The 15259-nt window shown below is 50.2% G+C and overlaps 1 protein-coding gene across 1 annotated transcript in view; it reads right to left on the minus strand.

The window, feature by feature from the left end:
* GPC4 (glypican 4) overlaps nt 1-14768 on the minus strand; it is a 114290-nt gene extending 99522 nt beyond the window's left edge. Inside the window, exon 1 of the mRNA XM_047764864.1 lies at nt 14596-14768. Coding sequence (XP_047620820.1) covers nt 14596-14755 — 160 coding nt within the window. The 5' untranslated portion in view covers nt 14756-14768. The remainder of the gene's footprint in view (nt 1-14595) is intronic.
* Between the last annotated feature and the right edge of the window lie 491 nt (nt 14769-15259).

A 15259-nucleotide genomic window follows, 5' to 3' on the forward strand; every position in this document is an offset into this window, starting at 1 on the left:
CTAAGCAAGACTTGGCCCTTGCATGCAAACACATGCACCCAATGTACTACAGATGCGGTCAGTTCACTGCTTTAAATCGGGAGCTTGAGGCTTCAGCCTGCAATAGTCTGCCCTTGCTCTAACAGGAGGTGGTCTAGATTAGGTGGCAAAAACCACTGGTTTGTAACCAGGAAACACTGGGAATACTGGGATCTCATAGGTAGAAGTGCCAACATCCGAGGTGATACTTGTACATAATTCAGCTTCAGGGTTCCATTAGAGCTGGAAATTTCTGAACGTACTAACAAAAATAAGGCCCCATTTCTATCCACAGTCCTCACCTAAAATTCTGATAAACCATCAACTCTATTTCAATTTTTTTTCTTTTTCGGCCACAACCACTGCATATGCAAGTTCCCAAGCCAGGGACTGCATCTGAGCCCAGCTTCGACCTATGCCATAGCTGTGGCAACACTAGATCCTTAACCCCCTGCGCCGAGCTGGGGCTCGAACCCGCATCGCACCAGAGACAACACCGGAGCCTTAGCCCACTGTGCCAGAGCGGGAACTCTTTTTTTTTTTTTTTAATATCCAAACTTAAAAAAAAAAATCTCTTTCAATTTTTAAAACATAAAATTCTGCAAAACAAGCTTTCCTGAAATGGGGACAACCCTGTTCTGAGGGGTGCCGTGTACAGCAGGAACGCTGGCCCCTTCCCTGTGCCACGATAACCGCTAGGAGACTTATCACTCGGGCTGCATCTGCTTGCAGTCCTATCTCCCCGGCCAGCCTCTGTGCTCACCCCCACAGCCAGGGTCGTCCTCTTGCAGACGGGCACGCCTGGTTTGGGGAGAGAAAGGCCAAGTGGCCAGAGGCTCTGGTCCATCTCTGCTGATCTTGAATTGTACCGTCACTGTGGGGCCACTCATTGTTCAAAACACTCAGATTTCTTTTTTTTAAAATGATTTTTATTTTTTCCATTATAGCTGGTTTACAGTGTTCTGTCAATTCTCTACTGTACAGCAAAGTGACCCAGTCACACATACATATATCCATTCTTCTTCTCACATTATCCTCCATCATGCTCCATCACAAGTGACTAGATAAGAGTTCCCTGTGCTGTGCAGCAGGATCTCATTGCTTATCCACTCCAAATGCAATAGTTTGTATCTATGAACCCCCGATTCCCAGTCTATCCCACTCCCTCCCCACCCTCTGGCAACCACAAGTCTGTTCTCCAGGTCCATGAGTTTCTTTTCTGTGGAAAGGTTCATTTGTGCCATATATAAGTGGTATCATACGGTATTTGTCTTTCTCTTTCTGACTTACTTCAAACGCAGTATGAGAGTCTCTAGTTCCATCCATGTTGCTGCACATGGCATGATTTTGTTCTTTTTTATGGCTGAGTAGTATTCCATCGAAAACACTCATATTTCTGTGGTCTCTACGGGACTAAAAGTGGACGCGGAGCTTTCAAAGAAACCTGGGGGCTTGCGTTAGCACAGCAGTGGCTGGTTTCCCCTGCAGACCCGTCAGAGAACAGAAAACAACAGTGCCAAGTGACGCAAGAGGTCCGTCCCTGGGCCTTTCCTGGTGCCCATGGAAGCCCCGCCCCCATGATGACAGCCGAGGTATAAAAGCGGGGAAGAGCATTCCACGTGCAAGTGCTGCGCTGCGGCACCACCGACAGCAACGCACCCTGCTCTTCAAATTCCGGGGGGGGGGTGGTTTGCTGGTGATGGTGCCCAACGCCATCTCCTAGGAAATGAGAAGGGCCCCAGGGGCCTAAACGCGAGGTCTCGATATTCCAGAACACCAGGCTTCACTCTGATCACCGTCCACCAAGAGGCCCTCTCCGAGAGACTTCACACAAGGGTCACTGAGGAAATGGCGATTTGGAGAATGGCCGCCTCGGCCTCGGCCTCACCATTGCCAGGGTGAGAGCCCCATGCCGTTTATGCCCCGTGCTCAGCGCCTGTCGCCTCAGAGGCCCCAGTGAAGAGACGCTGGGTGAACCTTCAGCCTCGGCGCCCTCTTTCTACAGACGGAGGGTCCCGTGTGTAGCCTCACCCTCACACGCAGGATGCTCCCCTCCAGGAAAACGCTTTCGCACCCTCCTCGCAGGGCATACCCACTCCCGCATGCATTCAACTAGCGGTCTGGAGTGTCTGGAGGGCCCGAGCAAAGTCCCCGGCCTCAGGTCAGCTCGTGAGAACTGCAGGGAACAGAGCAGCGGGGGAGAAGGACAACGCGGATCAGGGTAGGGGGTGCTGTTTTACACCGACGTCCGGCAAGGCTTCTCTGGGAAGGCGACAGGCAAGCCCTCCGACCATCCGACCATCCGCCGCTCCCTGGGAGCAGGGGTCCAGGCTCTGAGAATGAGCACAAAGGCCCCTGCATGTCCCTGGACAGGGTGGGCGGGCATTGGAGGTGCAGGACGCAGACCCTGCAAGGCCTCCCAAGCGTTGGCTTTCGGTCTGGGGGGGTGAGGGTTGTCACTGGAGCACTGTGAGCTCAGAAGTGGTGTGATCTGAGTGGGGTTTAACACAACAGGGTCGCCCTGGCGGATGTGCCAGTGTAGACGGGTCGGTGGGAGGGTGGGGAGGAGGGAGCGAAAGCCAGAGCGGAGACTAGTCAGCGGCCACGGCTCTAAGCCAGGTACGAGGTGATAGACAGAGATGAGGCTGGTGGTGATCAAGGTGCTAAGAGGGGGACAGATCCTTGGATCCACCTTGAAAGCAGAGTCCAAAGGTAGAGAATGGACAAAGCTAAATAGGAACATTCCACACCCAGTCGCTTGCGCTCCAATCACAAGAAAACGGACAGTCTCTGAGTTTCTGTAGTGGCTCAGTGGGTTATAAACCCGACTAGCGTCCGTGAGACTGCAGGTTCGATCCCTGGCCTTGCTCAGTGGGTTAAGGATCTGGCGTTGCTCTGAGTTGTGGTGAAGGCCAGGAGCTGCAGCTCTAATTCGACCCCTGCAGCTCTAATTGACCCCATATGCCCAGGCCCCCCCCTCCCCCCCACAAAAGGACACTCTCCTATTCTGGAAAGTTCTGATTTCTTCGTGTGCCCTTCAACCTGAAAGATACATATTCTACCAAGCATCGCCACCCTGCTAATGATCAATCAATCGACCTCCCACCAGTAGAGCTTTCTTCCCAGTAGGTATGCAGGCCCGTGGGACCTGCAGGGGCAGGGGAAAAACTAGTTCCAAACTGGGGATAAACAAGGCAGAATATTAACCAACCAGCCGGCTAGGGGCGCAGAGTTCAAATTCAGTTTTAAAGTGAACCCACTGCACTCCTCCCCCTTAAAAACAAAACAAACTTCATCCCATACACACAAAAACGGCCTCCCATGCCCCAGTCAGAGAGTCATTTTTGTGTGTGTGTGTGTGTGTGTGTGGTGGTGGTGTTGTTGTTGTTGCTGCTATTTCTTGGGCCGCTCCCGCGGCATATGGAGGTTCCCAGGCTAGGGGTCCAATCGGAGCTGTAGCCGCCAGCCTACGCCAGAGCCACAGCAACGCGGGATCCGAGCCACGTCTGCAACCTACCCCACAGCTCACGGCAACGCCGGATCGTTAACCCACTGAGCAAGGCCAGGGACCAAACCCGCAACCTCATGGTTCCTAGTCGGATTCGTTAACCACTGCGCCACGACGGGAACTCCAGAGAGTCATTTTTAAGGCCCATTTCTGAAGTCCACCAGGGAAAAGGTGCCTTGCATTGCTTTTTAAAATCTTAGCATGGGGAAATATTCTATAATTAAGGCAATTTTAACAATAGTAGATAATAATTTGACTATAAATTGTAAGGAATGTAATGACTGCTTATTCTGGCACCAAAGAAACAGGACTTTCTGTGAAGTGACTGCCAAGAAAAATGATACTCCCACTCAGGCTGGACCATTGCAAGTGGTAACTGCTAACCACATGCTTCACACTGCAGTTTGCAAGGACACAGTGCTTTGTTTTCAGCTCCAACCAAACACCAGACTGAAAACTCAACAGAGACAAACCCGGGTGGTAGAACCGAAACAATAACTGCAGGGAAAAAAATGTGTCTGTGGCTTAATGCTTGCTGAGATGCCGACGTCAAGGGTCTGGAGAACTAAGGAAACCTCTGCTCTCTCAAAGAAACCACTTCCCGGGCTGCTCCTGCAGACAGAAGCCCAATGAGAAGAAAGAGGCCAGGCTTCAAGAGGTTTGCCAAGGCCAATGGGCAACGTTGCTGGGAGAAGAAAGGCCTAGCACTTAAAGAATGGTTGGGATTGGTGGGGGGGGAACCAGGTGACCTTGAGCTAGACTAGACAAAGCCAGTAACCCCGCAGGGGGAGGGGGTGGGAGAGGGAGAGGGGGGATGTCAGCTGCCTGGGAAAGAAGCAGAGAGAAGGGAGCACCTGGCTGAGAGGTTACAGCAAGGAACAGGAGCAAAGGCCCCTTCTCCTCAAGGCACCTCCGCAGGTACAGCTGAGGTCCTGCTAATGCCTGGAACAGACAGCGCTGAGAAGCAGCAACCACGTGTCTACACAAAGCACATGAAATACCTATAGCTCCCCCGCCTCCAAGGAAGCCAAGCAGTAGTAACACTACATTCTAGGTTGGAAAAAAAAAAAAAGAGAGAGATGCTTTCTTGCTTTTCTCTTTCTCAGGCATCTGGGATCGAATGTATTCGAAACTTTAAAATAAAGAGCAAAAGATAACTTGAATTAAAGGGGGTTGAATCGAAATACCCATTCCGAGAACGAATACCAGAGTCACAAATCATGCTTAACTCATTTGTGAACCACAGACATTTCTCAAACGCCTCCCACGTGCCGAGGAGTGTGATAGAAACTGGAGCTACACGGCCTCGCGGATCCGGCAGGGAGGCTGCTTTTCCTTCCAAGGTTCAAAGAGCCCCCGGGACTACGGTGGGGGACAAGGAGCTTCGAATGTGTCCTTGGTCTTAATACAACAACTCCTGTCCTTAACCTCTAGTGTTTCTTTGAATATGATTATACATTTACTTAGTTTGGTAAATGTTTAAAAGGGAAATCAACATTCCCATATTGAAACCTGGCACCTCTCACTAAAAACCAATCCTTGCCTTTCGTGAATGTCAGTTTCCCAAGCTGAGCACAGCAGTTAACAATAGTGGGAACAAAACTCCACCTGGGATGTTCTCGAAGGCTTAGGAGAAAAGGTGCAGAGGAACAAAATCACTGACCAAAAGCTCTGCACCCAGTAAACCACTGAAGTTATTACACTGCCTTTAACCTATTCTTTTTTTTTTTTTTTTTTAAAGAAAAGGACAAAGTGACACAGAAAATTGACTCTTTATTGAGCTGGCACTGTTGGGGAACTAGGTGCTCTCCAAAGATGATGCGCTTTCAAGAGCAATTTCTTCTTCTTTGTCTGTCTTTTAGGGCCACACCGGTGGCATAGGGAGGTCCCCAGGCTAGGGGTCCAGTCGGAGCTGTAGCCGCCGGCCTACACCACAGCCACAGCCACGCGGGATCCGAGCCGCGTCTGCGACCTACACCACAGCTCACGGCAATGCTGGATCCTTAACCCACTGAGTGAGGCCAGGGATCGAACCCTCGTCCTCACGGATGCTAGTCGGGTTCGTCAACTACGGAGCCACGACGGGAACTCCCCAAGAGCAATTTTTGTATTCTGAAGATGTCCACTCTTTCTAAAACACACCCTCTAAACTTTTAAATCCGAATCTAAGCCAACACGATTATTTAATGCTGCTCCTATTAGACTAGTGCCCTCAAGGGGTATAGAGGCCCTGCTGTTCAGCTTCTGGCCCCCCAACCTGTTTCATCTCTCGCTCCTCTCCCATGTGCAGTCCTGCCAGCCTCTGGAACCATCCCTTCCCCTGACCCAACCAGCACTGCTTGCCACACTTCTAATCGGCCTTGGCCTGGGAGGCCAGGTAACCTAAGCTTTTTTTTTTTTTTTTTTTATTAACCTAAGCTTTTTATCTTCGCACATTTAAACCCTATCTACCTCATTTGATCTTAAGTGCCTCAAAACAGCTGGATTCTCTGGTTTTAAAGTAGCTCTTAGAATCCCCAGCACCTAGCATTCTGTTCCTGGGTAGGAGAGCTCTTCCATCAATGGATGCGGATGATAAACTTTCTGCAGCGCCTTTTCTTCAAGTAGAATGCATATGGGCTTTATGACAGCTGTTTCCATCCATTTAGCTTTTCTGCTCACTTCCACATTCCCAGCTGTGTTCTGGATGGCTGGGCCGGCCAGAAGCCTAGGGATTTACTGTACTTCTATTTCTTGATAAGATACTTGAAGAGAATAAACACATGGCAAAGAGGACATTAAAGTAAGGGATAAAGAGATTTTTAAAAATTTTACCAATAAAGAGAGAGGGAAGAAATAGCACCGAGCACGCTGACACTTAATCAATAAGCAACCGCAAGGCTGGATTCCTTTCTAATTCTCTCCAAAGTACTCTCAATGTCCTAGGCTTATATCTCTACCCTCGGCAAAGCATCCCTGGTTATGGCACAGACTTGCACCTTGATTCAAAAATATTTTTCCCCAAGTTGCACAGACCTTCCTCTTAAATCCAAGTCGGCCAAAATGAAAACAAGCACACACTGAGTCTAAAGGAAGGCGCTCTCCGGAGATAACACTGGCGCGAAGTTCATCGGAAAATTGAGAAATCCCAAACTCTCGGGGATGGAAAGGGTTTCAGAGATCCTCTAGGGTGGTGGTTCTCAGCCACGGCTGCTCGTGCGAACCACTGAGGGGCTTTGAAAAAAAGGACCATTAACCTGGCCCCACTGCCAGAAAGTATGATCTAATTGGTCTGGGGTGGTGCCCAGGCATTAGTGGACTTTTAAGAGCTGTCCAGGTGGTTCTAACGCGTAGCCGGGATCGAGAATCCAGTATTCCAACAACCCCACTCCCACGGTTCAAATGAAGGACCAAGAGCCTCACCAAAGATATCAGACAACTCTTGGGTCACGGAGTTAGGCTAGAGCTGCTCTTTCCAAGAAACCATGGCCTCCCCAGGTAACCTACTCCATCTGGGACAGTGGCATTTCCTGTTTCTCCCCCGTGTCCCATCATTTCCTCTTTTCAGTACAACAGTATCCCCACTCATCCCGGAGTAAATGCATCTTCTGCATACACTGTGCTGCGGAATGCCACTGCATCATTCTTGAAAATCTCACCTAGCTCTGACTGTTTGCCTGCAGCCACCTGGCTTCTTTTCTTGTTCCCCTCGATGAATCCTGGGGGGTTAATGGGACATGGCTTCCCCTTCAAGAAGCCCCACTGCTCTTCCTCCGAGCAGCTGGACTCAGATCACACTCTGCGCCGTTATCATCACATGGGCCCTCTTTCAAATCCCTGGCAAGGTTCACCTCCGATTCCCTTTCAGGGCACTTAATTTCTTGTTTGTACCTGCCCTGCCCTACACCTTGTGGACTTCCCTCTTTTCCTGGCTTAAACTCTTTCCATTTAGTGAAAGATGCCTTTTTCCCTGAGCAGCCTCTTTCACTCTGCCAGTTAGTCATGCCCGGTTCTTTTTTGCTTCCCTCAAGCAGCTGGTCTTTTTGATGTCTGGCACACATTTATCTGGGCTTCCAATAAGATGTTTTTACATAGTTTGCAGGTTTCCTGGAGGTTATTGACTTTTGTAACTCTCCCATTCAAATTTTTCCCCCTAATTTCTAACATTTGTTAAGAGTTTCTTTTTCAAGAGTTGAATACCTGGCTGATGGATCGCTTTGATTTTTTGCTCCCACCAGATTGCTGAATTAAATGCATCAGAACTTAAATATAATATTTCCAATTACCTCCAGAACGGAATCGCTTTGTGAATTTTCTATACTTTCATGTTCTGTATGGTAAGCAACAGATGTTTAAGCGCATGGAGTTGAAAATGCTACCTTTAACCTGCTCGTATTTTTAGTGTGTCTCCCTACAGAAAGTATCCTGCTATCCTTATGAAGCCTGTGTTCTTCCCTTGGGAAAGACAGGCAAGGTACGACTTTTAAAAAGGTCACTCGTGTGCACTGAACAGTGCTGTCTGCTGAATCTCAGGTGTTAAATTACTCTTCTACATTGGCCCTAAACTGCCGAATCACAAACGTCTCAGCTGTTTGTTTCTTAAAGAAGTGTATCTCAAAGCAGGAAGAAAGCAGAATTCGGAATCCTTCTGGAAAATTCCTGTAGCACTCGGTTATTAATGAAGTGGTAAAGACAAGTTCTCCCCCCAAAGAATAAAAACATTCTCCAAGTTATAACAACATTTCTAGGAGATTTACTCGAAATTTATTTCACTTCAGAATGTTTAGACCCAAAAGCCTCCCAGGAGAGCAAGGCCGGGGAATGACAATCTATCAGCAAGGCAGTCTAATCCCATTCCTCCTGCCAGAGGATGCGATAGAACTGTCTATGTCATCCCCCCACTTGTTGAACAAATACTGCACTGCGCCAGGGCACTTGGTACTACTGGGCACACAAAACGCCAGGAGCTGCCATCTGCCCTCAGCCTGCCCACAGCCAAGGCGAGGAGACACCCAAGGGCCTGCTCATGCGATTCACCATGAGACAAAGATCATGGATCCGAATCAAGCTGGGTGGGAGGTGGGGGGAGGAGATTTGGAGGAAGAGGGCTCATTCCCCTGGGGCGTTCAGAAGTGACTCCCAGAAACCACCTTCCCTGCCTTAACGTCCCTGTGCCTCACCAGCCCTTCATTCGCAGCACCCCTTGTTAATCTTCCTGAAAGAGCGATGACATCCCGTCCTCAGAAACTATCCTTGGCGCCCTATGACCCAGGAAAGACAATTTCATTCCTCCTCCTGTTAACATGGGATGGACTGGGAGGCGGGTTAATAGATGCAAACTGCGCTGCTGGGACTGTGGTGGAGGCCGGCGGCTACAGCTCCGCTTGAACCCTGAGCCTGAGAACCTCCATATGCCGCAGGTGCAGCCCTAAAAAGCAAAAAATAAAATAAAATAGATGCAAACTCTTGCATTTAGAGTAGAAAAGCAATGAGATCCTGCTGTATAGCACAGGGAACTATATCCAGTCATTTATGATGGAACATGATGGAGAATAATGTGAGAAAGAGAATATATGTGAGCGTGTGTGTGACTAGGTCACTTGTGCTAGACAGTAGAAATTGACAGAACACTGTAAATCAACTATAACGGAAAAAATAAAAATCACAAAATAAAACAATTTTAAAAAGGTTGTCTACTACACTATACAGATTGTCTACACTCTGCCTGCAAAGGACAGGATTGGATCCTGCTTACTACAGTCATCAGAACAGCGCCACGGGAGTTGCCCAGTGGTGCAGCAGGTTAGGGATCTGGTGCTGTCACCACGGAGGCTCAGGTTACTGCTGTGGCACAGGTTCCGACCCTGGCTGGGAACTTCCATATGCAATGGGCACGGACCAAAAAAAAAAAAATCAATCAATCAATCAATCAATTAATTAAAAGAATACATCCCTTTCAATCTCAGTTTCCTAATCTGTAAAGTGGGGGTGACGATGTATACTCCTTCTGATTTCATATGGTTTTGCTGTGGACTTTAAATATCCATTTTAGGACCAGGCCCAGGGAAAGCACTTAAATAATTACTCGCTCTTTTCATGAGGAAAAATGCTTTTTAGGGGAACGTATATGGGAACCACCTAAGTGCTAAACCAGTTCATGTTGTTGGGGAGCCTGAGACTCACTTCCAGCTGATTGAGGTGAACACTGAAGTTGTTTCCCTTGATGAGATAAAAAAAACAAACTCGGTTCACCTCACACCAGTCAGAATGGCCATCATCAAAAAGTCTACAATCAATAAATGCTGGAGAAAGGGGAACCCTCCTACACTGTTGGTGAGAATGGTACAACCGCAATGGAGAACACTATGGAAGTTCCTTAAAAACGAAAAATAGAACTACCATATGATCCAGCCATCTCATTCCCGGGCATCTATCCAGAGAAAACTGTATTTCAAAAAGATACATCACCTCAATGTTCACTGCAGCACTATTTACAATAGCCAAAACTTGGCAACAACCTAAATATCCATCAACAGAGCAACGGATGAAGAAGACGTGGTACATGCATACAATGGAATATTACTCGGCCAGAAGAAAGGAGGGAATGCCATTTGCAGCAATATGGATGGACCCAGAAATGATTATACAGAGTGCGGTCAGAGAAAGACAAGTCACGAGATCACTAATATGAGGAATTTAATTTTTAAAAAGTTATTATTACAAAATAATTTACAGGACAGAAATTGACTCAAAGATTAAGAAACCAAACTTAGGGCTACCAAAGGGTGAATACGGCAGGGGGGATAAATTGGGAGGTTGGGATTAACCTATACACACTACTATATATGATAAAATAGATAAGTAACAAGGACCTACTGCACAGCACAGGGGAATCTACCCAATATTCTATTATTACCTATATGGGAAACGAATCTGAAAAAGAGTGGATATATAGATTATGTGTAACTATTCACTTTGCTGTACACCTGAGACACTGTAAGCCAAGTATACGCCAATAAGGTTTTTTAAAAATAAACTTTTTTAAATTTCCTTTTTCATCCCTCAGTCTAGTCTCCAGCTAATCCTGAAATTGCATGCAACCCGGTACGAGTCAAATAAAAAAAAGGAAAAGAGTAATTATGCCGAATCAAACATTTTATAGTTGTATGTTCTAACTAGAGCTTGAACTGCAGATGCCAGGACGTTTACCAAGTTCTTTATGGAGACTACCTAGGCGATGGTTCTTATATTCCTTGAGGTAATTTCTATACTGGCAGGCCCTGTGGCTCAATTAGAGCCTCTTCTCAAGGGAAACAGAGAGCCAAAGCAACCCGTGCTTCCAACAGAAGAGAAAAATCACAAGTTCTCTGCAAAATCTAACCCATCTACTTCAAGTAGGGAAGAGGGAATACGATTCGTGAAGACATCGGCCAGGTCTTACAATGAACAATTGACGCAGTATCACAAAATATTCCCACTTTTCCAACACACGAAATCCTAACACAGCTTATGTGATCCCCAGAATCCTTTCAGGTGTGCATGCGAGCCTGCCTACGATCACAGGTGCACTGCTCGAGAACCTGAATGGGAACAGGGAAAAAACAAAAACAAAACGAAAAAAAAAAAACAACTCCAAAATCACAACTGTGATGCAAAGTTCTCCCTAGTATCATTCAATGTCACTGTGGTAGGGCCCTTTGGCAAGCTCTAAGAAGGTTTCTAACTAATGGCTTAGCTCTTCCCGACAATGTCAAACCAAGATTAGATTAAGAATAAAATGCCAATTGTGTCATATCCTTTATCCTGCCCTTATGGAGCGAGGCACAATGAGGGTAGGATTTTACCACTTCCAGTTACCACTGGTATGAATTTTACTATTGAACCGCCATTAGCGGGTTAGGACCCTATTCCAAATCCCCTCTCCCTTGAACTCCTGGTGCACGCCCTTCTCATCTGCATCACTGGTGTGCTACTTAGCACACAGCATGCTCTGTTCCAATCGTGTGCATGTGTATGTGTGTGTGTGTGTGTGTGTGTGTGTGTGTGTACTTGTGGCTTATCTCCCTACGACCCAGAAAAGTCCTGGCGGCCGAGGAGGCCCTCCTGTCCTTGCTGCCTCTCCGGTGCTGAGCATAGAATGGTGCACACAGTAGGCGCTCCAAAAGATCTGCCCATTGAAAGCTGAACCAAAAAACCCTACGTTTTGTGTTCCAGATCCCTCTTCATCATGGCATCTGGGCCACCCGTTGTCATTTGGTGAAGTACCAGGGTCCAGTGGAGAGGCAAGGCAGGACCTCAGCTGGAGGCCCTGTCAACAGGCGGCACTCCCTGACACCCTTGAGAGCACATCAACTTATCTTAATTATGATCTGAAAAGACTTGGAGTCCTTAAGAACCTGGAGTGTGCTTAACGCCCATTCAAGCTTCTGGAAGGCAAGTGCAAGGCCACGGGGAATCAAGCCTTCAACTTGGGGCTAAGCCTGGAGCTGGGCACCCAGACGCTGTGACCCTGGTGCCTGGAAAACAATCTGGGACCTTATACCCCCTCCGACCAAGGAAAGTGCCTGGCAATTCACTTAGTCAAGTTGCTACAATGACTCTGCTCTCCAAAATGACCGAAATTATCTGAGTGGAGCCCGGGGAAGCCAAGGACAATGTCGGCATCTGGAGAGGCCAGGGTGATGGTAAAGGATTACCGCTGTTTCTATACGGGCCGCCGAAAGGTATTTACTTGGGTCTGTCTGTGTTGTGACAGTGTCCTAGACTCAAATGAATGCCTCTAACACTCCACATTTTTGAGCCATTCAGTCATGCATTTTTGTTATTGTTGAAAGTGGTGCGAAATCGCACTGCATGAGCTAAAGTCCTTGGTGGTCTTCCAAGGATTCCAGCTAAAAAGGCACTTCCTTTGTTCCTCGGGAGAATGCAGTCCAGTAGGTCATTCAAAAGGGGAAATAAAAGCAGCAGCCCTGGGAGGGAGATGAAGGACAAGACAAAAAGAATAAAATGTTTTGGGTGTGAGCACATGAGCTTCCATTTCCTGCTGCTGGTCACTCATAACTCTCCCATCTGTCTGGGGGAATGTGTCCAGAGAGACGTGTATGCGAAAATATTCCTCAGGTGTTTTCTGGAGACCGTGACAATCATAGGGAACACCTTGCACTGTCCTTGAGCACCCTTCCAACTTCCTGCAGAAGATGGCCTGCCTTTGCCAGGCTGCACAAAGCAAAGCTGGACAAAGTGGGGAGGGCCATTTCACAAGCCACTCCCCAACACCGCGGTCCACCTCAAAGGCACATCTTGTGAAAACCTGTCACATTCCCATTAAGTGCATCGCTGCATCTATGCCCTCTAAATGTGGGAATGACAACTGTAGCCTTCACGCCAATCATCTCGGCTGGGCTGCGGCCCAAGCCTTGCAGGGCACAAAGACCCCAGGTCTGACCTGTGGAGCCCCCAAGCTTCAGTGGCTGCTGGTTCAACTTTACTTTTTAGGGCGGGGCGGGAGAGGGGGGAGAGAGAGGGCTGCTTAGGGCTCTACAACCAATAAAATCATGCCACTGTGAAGACAGACTGGAGCTCCCAGAAAGACAGGCTGAATTCAAGGGCAGACAGTCTCTAATCAGTAATGCGCCAGTTACTTGATAACTGCCAAGGTGCCGTGGGCTCCTGGGCTGTTCCAACGATTTCCTAGGTTCTATTTCGAGATAGATGCTGGTCACACTCGGAAAGTGCCCGGCGACTTCCCTCAATTACCTTTGTAATTTATATGCAATTGATGACTGCACTTAATCTCCAAGGTTATTAATAGCCCTTCCCAAAAAAATGACCCCCAAGTCTTCCTAAGCCTTTGGAAGCTCCTGGTTGAAATTACAGTATTTCCTTTGCTGGCTGCCGGCCCCCTGCCCGCCGCACCGGGGTGACCAACTCCTCGAGGCAAAGGCGCGCTCTGCTCACTTCCATGAAAGGTTCGGAATGGAGGCTTGGCCCCCGGGGCTCCAATCGCTCACTTCTCCGTTAGGTTACGCTGGCCATCGGCCAGCTAGATTCGCGGTTCTTGCCCAACCCTCGGGGCGAACAGGCTACCTGCGCCGCCGCTGCCCCAGCGCGGCCCGCGGGGCTGCGCGCAACAGTTGGCCTCTGCGAATGAGTGCGACCCAAAGGGGACCGGCCCGGCCACCGCCACCGTCGCCTGCCTGGCGAGGAGGGGCGAAGGGCACCGGCCGGAAAGCTGCCTCCCCAGCGCTCCCAGAAGGGCTTTCACAAACACCCCACGCACCCCGAGCGCCGAAATCCGGAGAACTTTTTCACAGGCTCAGCCGTCTCCATTTGCATAACCATCTCCAAACTGAGATTCAGGTTTCCTGTAATCAGTCCTTTCAAATGTTTACAATTTAAAGTGCAATTAACCCTTAAAATGAGGTGAGAAAAAAAAAAGAAAGAAAAAGAAAGGAGGAGAAAAATATTCTTCCCGTCCGCCACCTTCCGGAAAGCAGGAGAGTTCCCAAAAGTCAGGGTCTGGAGGGGTAGGGGAGTCGTTTGCTTTTTAAAGGCGACTTCTAAAGCCGCTGGAACTACTGCAACTCCTAATCCATGTCAGCGGTAGGAGAGAGGCGGGGAGTGGGTTTTTAAAGAACATCAATGAAACATCAAGCCGAGTTCCACGTTTTGCGCCCCCCGGCATCCGGCAAGCTCTAGGAGGCCCCCCACTGGCGCCCCCACCCCACCCGAACTCCCGTCACCCCCACAACAAAGCGGGGAGCCCAGTAAGGAGTTCAACCCGGAAAAGGCTAGGGAGCCGGTGACACACACTTTGCGGGCCAGAGTCCTCTGGGGCTTCCTGGGAGCCGGGAGACCGCGGGAGGGGCACCGGGCCACTCGCGGGCGCCCCTCCGCCAGCGGCGTACCGGGGGCCGCCTCGTCCCCCGGGAACGCTCTGCGCCGCGGCTCGCTCCGGCGCGCCTGCCCATTTCTCCCTCTCGGCTACCTGCGTCCGGCGCGGGGCGGGGGGCGGCGGGTCGAGGGGGGTGCCGCAGCCCCTGCTCCCGGGTGCCCGTCTCTGCGCTCGCCTCCCGGGGGCTCCCACCTACCGTTGATCTCGTGCGTGGGGGCATCGTTCTTGTCGAAGCCTTTGGACACGTAGAGACGTCTCACTTCCGAGCAACTTTTCGACTTGGGCTCGGCAGCCAGCAGCGCGGCGCTGAGCGCGGCCAGGGTGCAGAGCAGCGCGGGCAAGCCGAACCGTGCCATGGGGCGGGCCGGGGCGTACGCGCTCCCACCTTCGGGAAGGGATGGAAAGGGGCGGGCGGGCGGGCGCGGAGTCGGGGGCTCCCGAACGGAGGACGAGGGAGTTGGAGGAGTTGGAGAACAGCAGGAGAAGGAGACGCGGGGCGAAAAGTGAAGCTGGGCCTCGCGCGTCAGGCAACGGTCCCCGGTGCCAGGCGCCCGGCCGGGAGAGAAGAAGGAGGAAGACGTGGAGGCGGTGCGCGGCCCAGGGGAGCGGAGGCGCGGGCCGGTGACCTCGGGGCTCCGCGGCGGCAGCGATCGGGGCGAGCTGGCCGGCGGCGGGACTGGGGCGCGAGGAAGGAGGGGAAGGTGGCAGGCGCCGCGGGGGCCGAGGAGGGCGTGGGCGACGGCGGGCGCTCGCGGCGCGCGGCTCGGGCTGCCCGGCGCTGGTCCGCTCCGCTGGCTCGACTCGGCTCGGCTCGCTCTGTCCTCGGCCGCACGGCTGTGCCCTCTTCAGCTCCGCCGCTG

This window comes from Phacochoerus africanus, chromosome X, assembly GCF_016906955.1.
Source record: "Phacochoerus africanus isolate WHEZ1 chromosome X, ROS_Pafr_v1, whole genome shotgun sequence".
In the NCBI taxonomy this organism is placed as follows: Eukaryota; Metazoa; Chordata; class Mammalia; order Artiodactyla; family Suidae; genus Phacochoerus; species Phacochoerus africanus.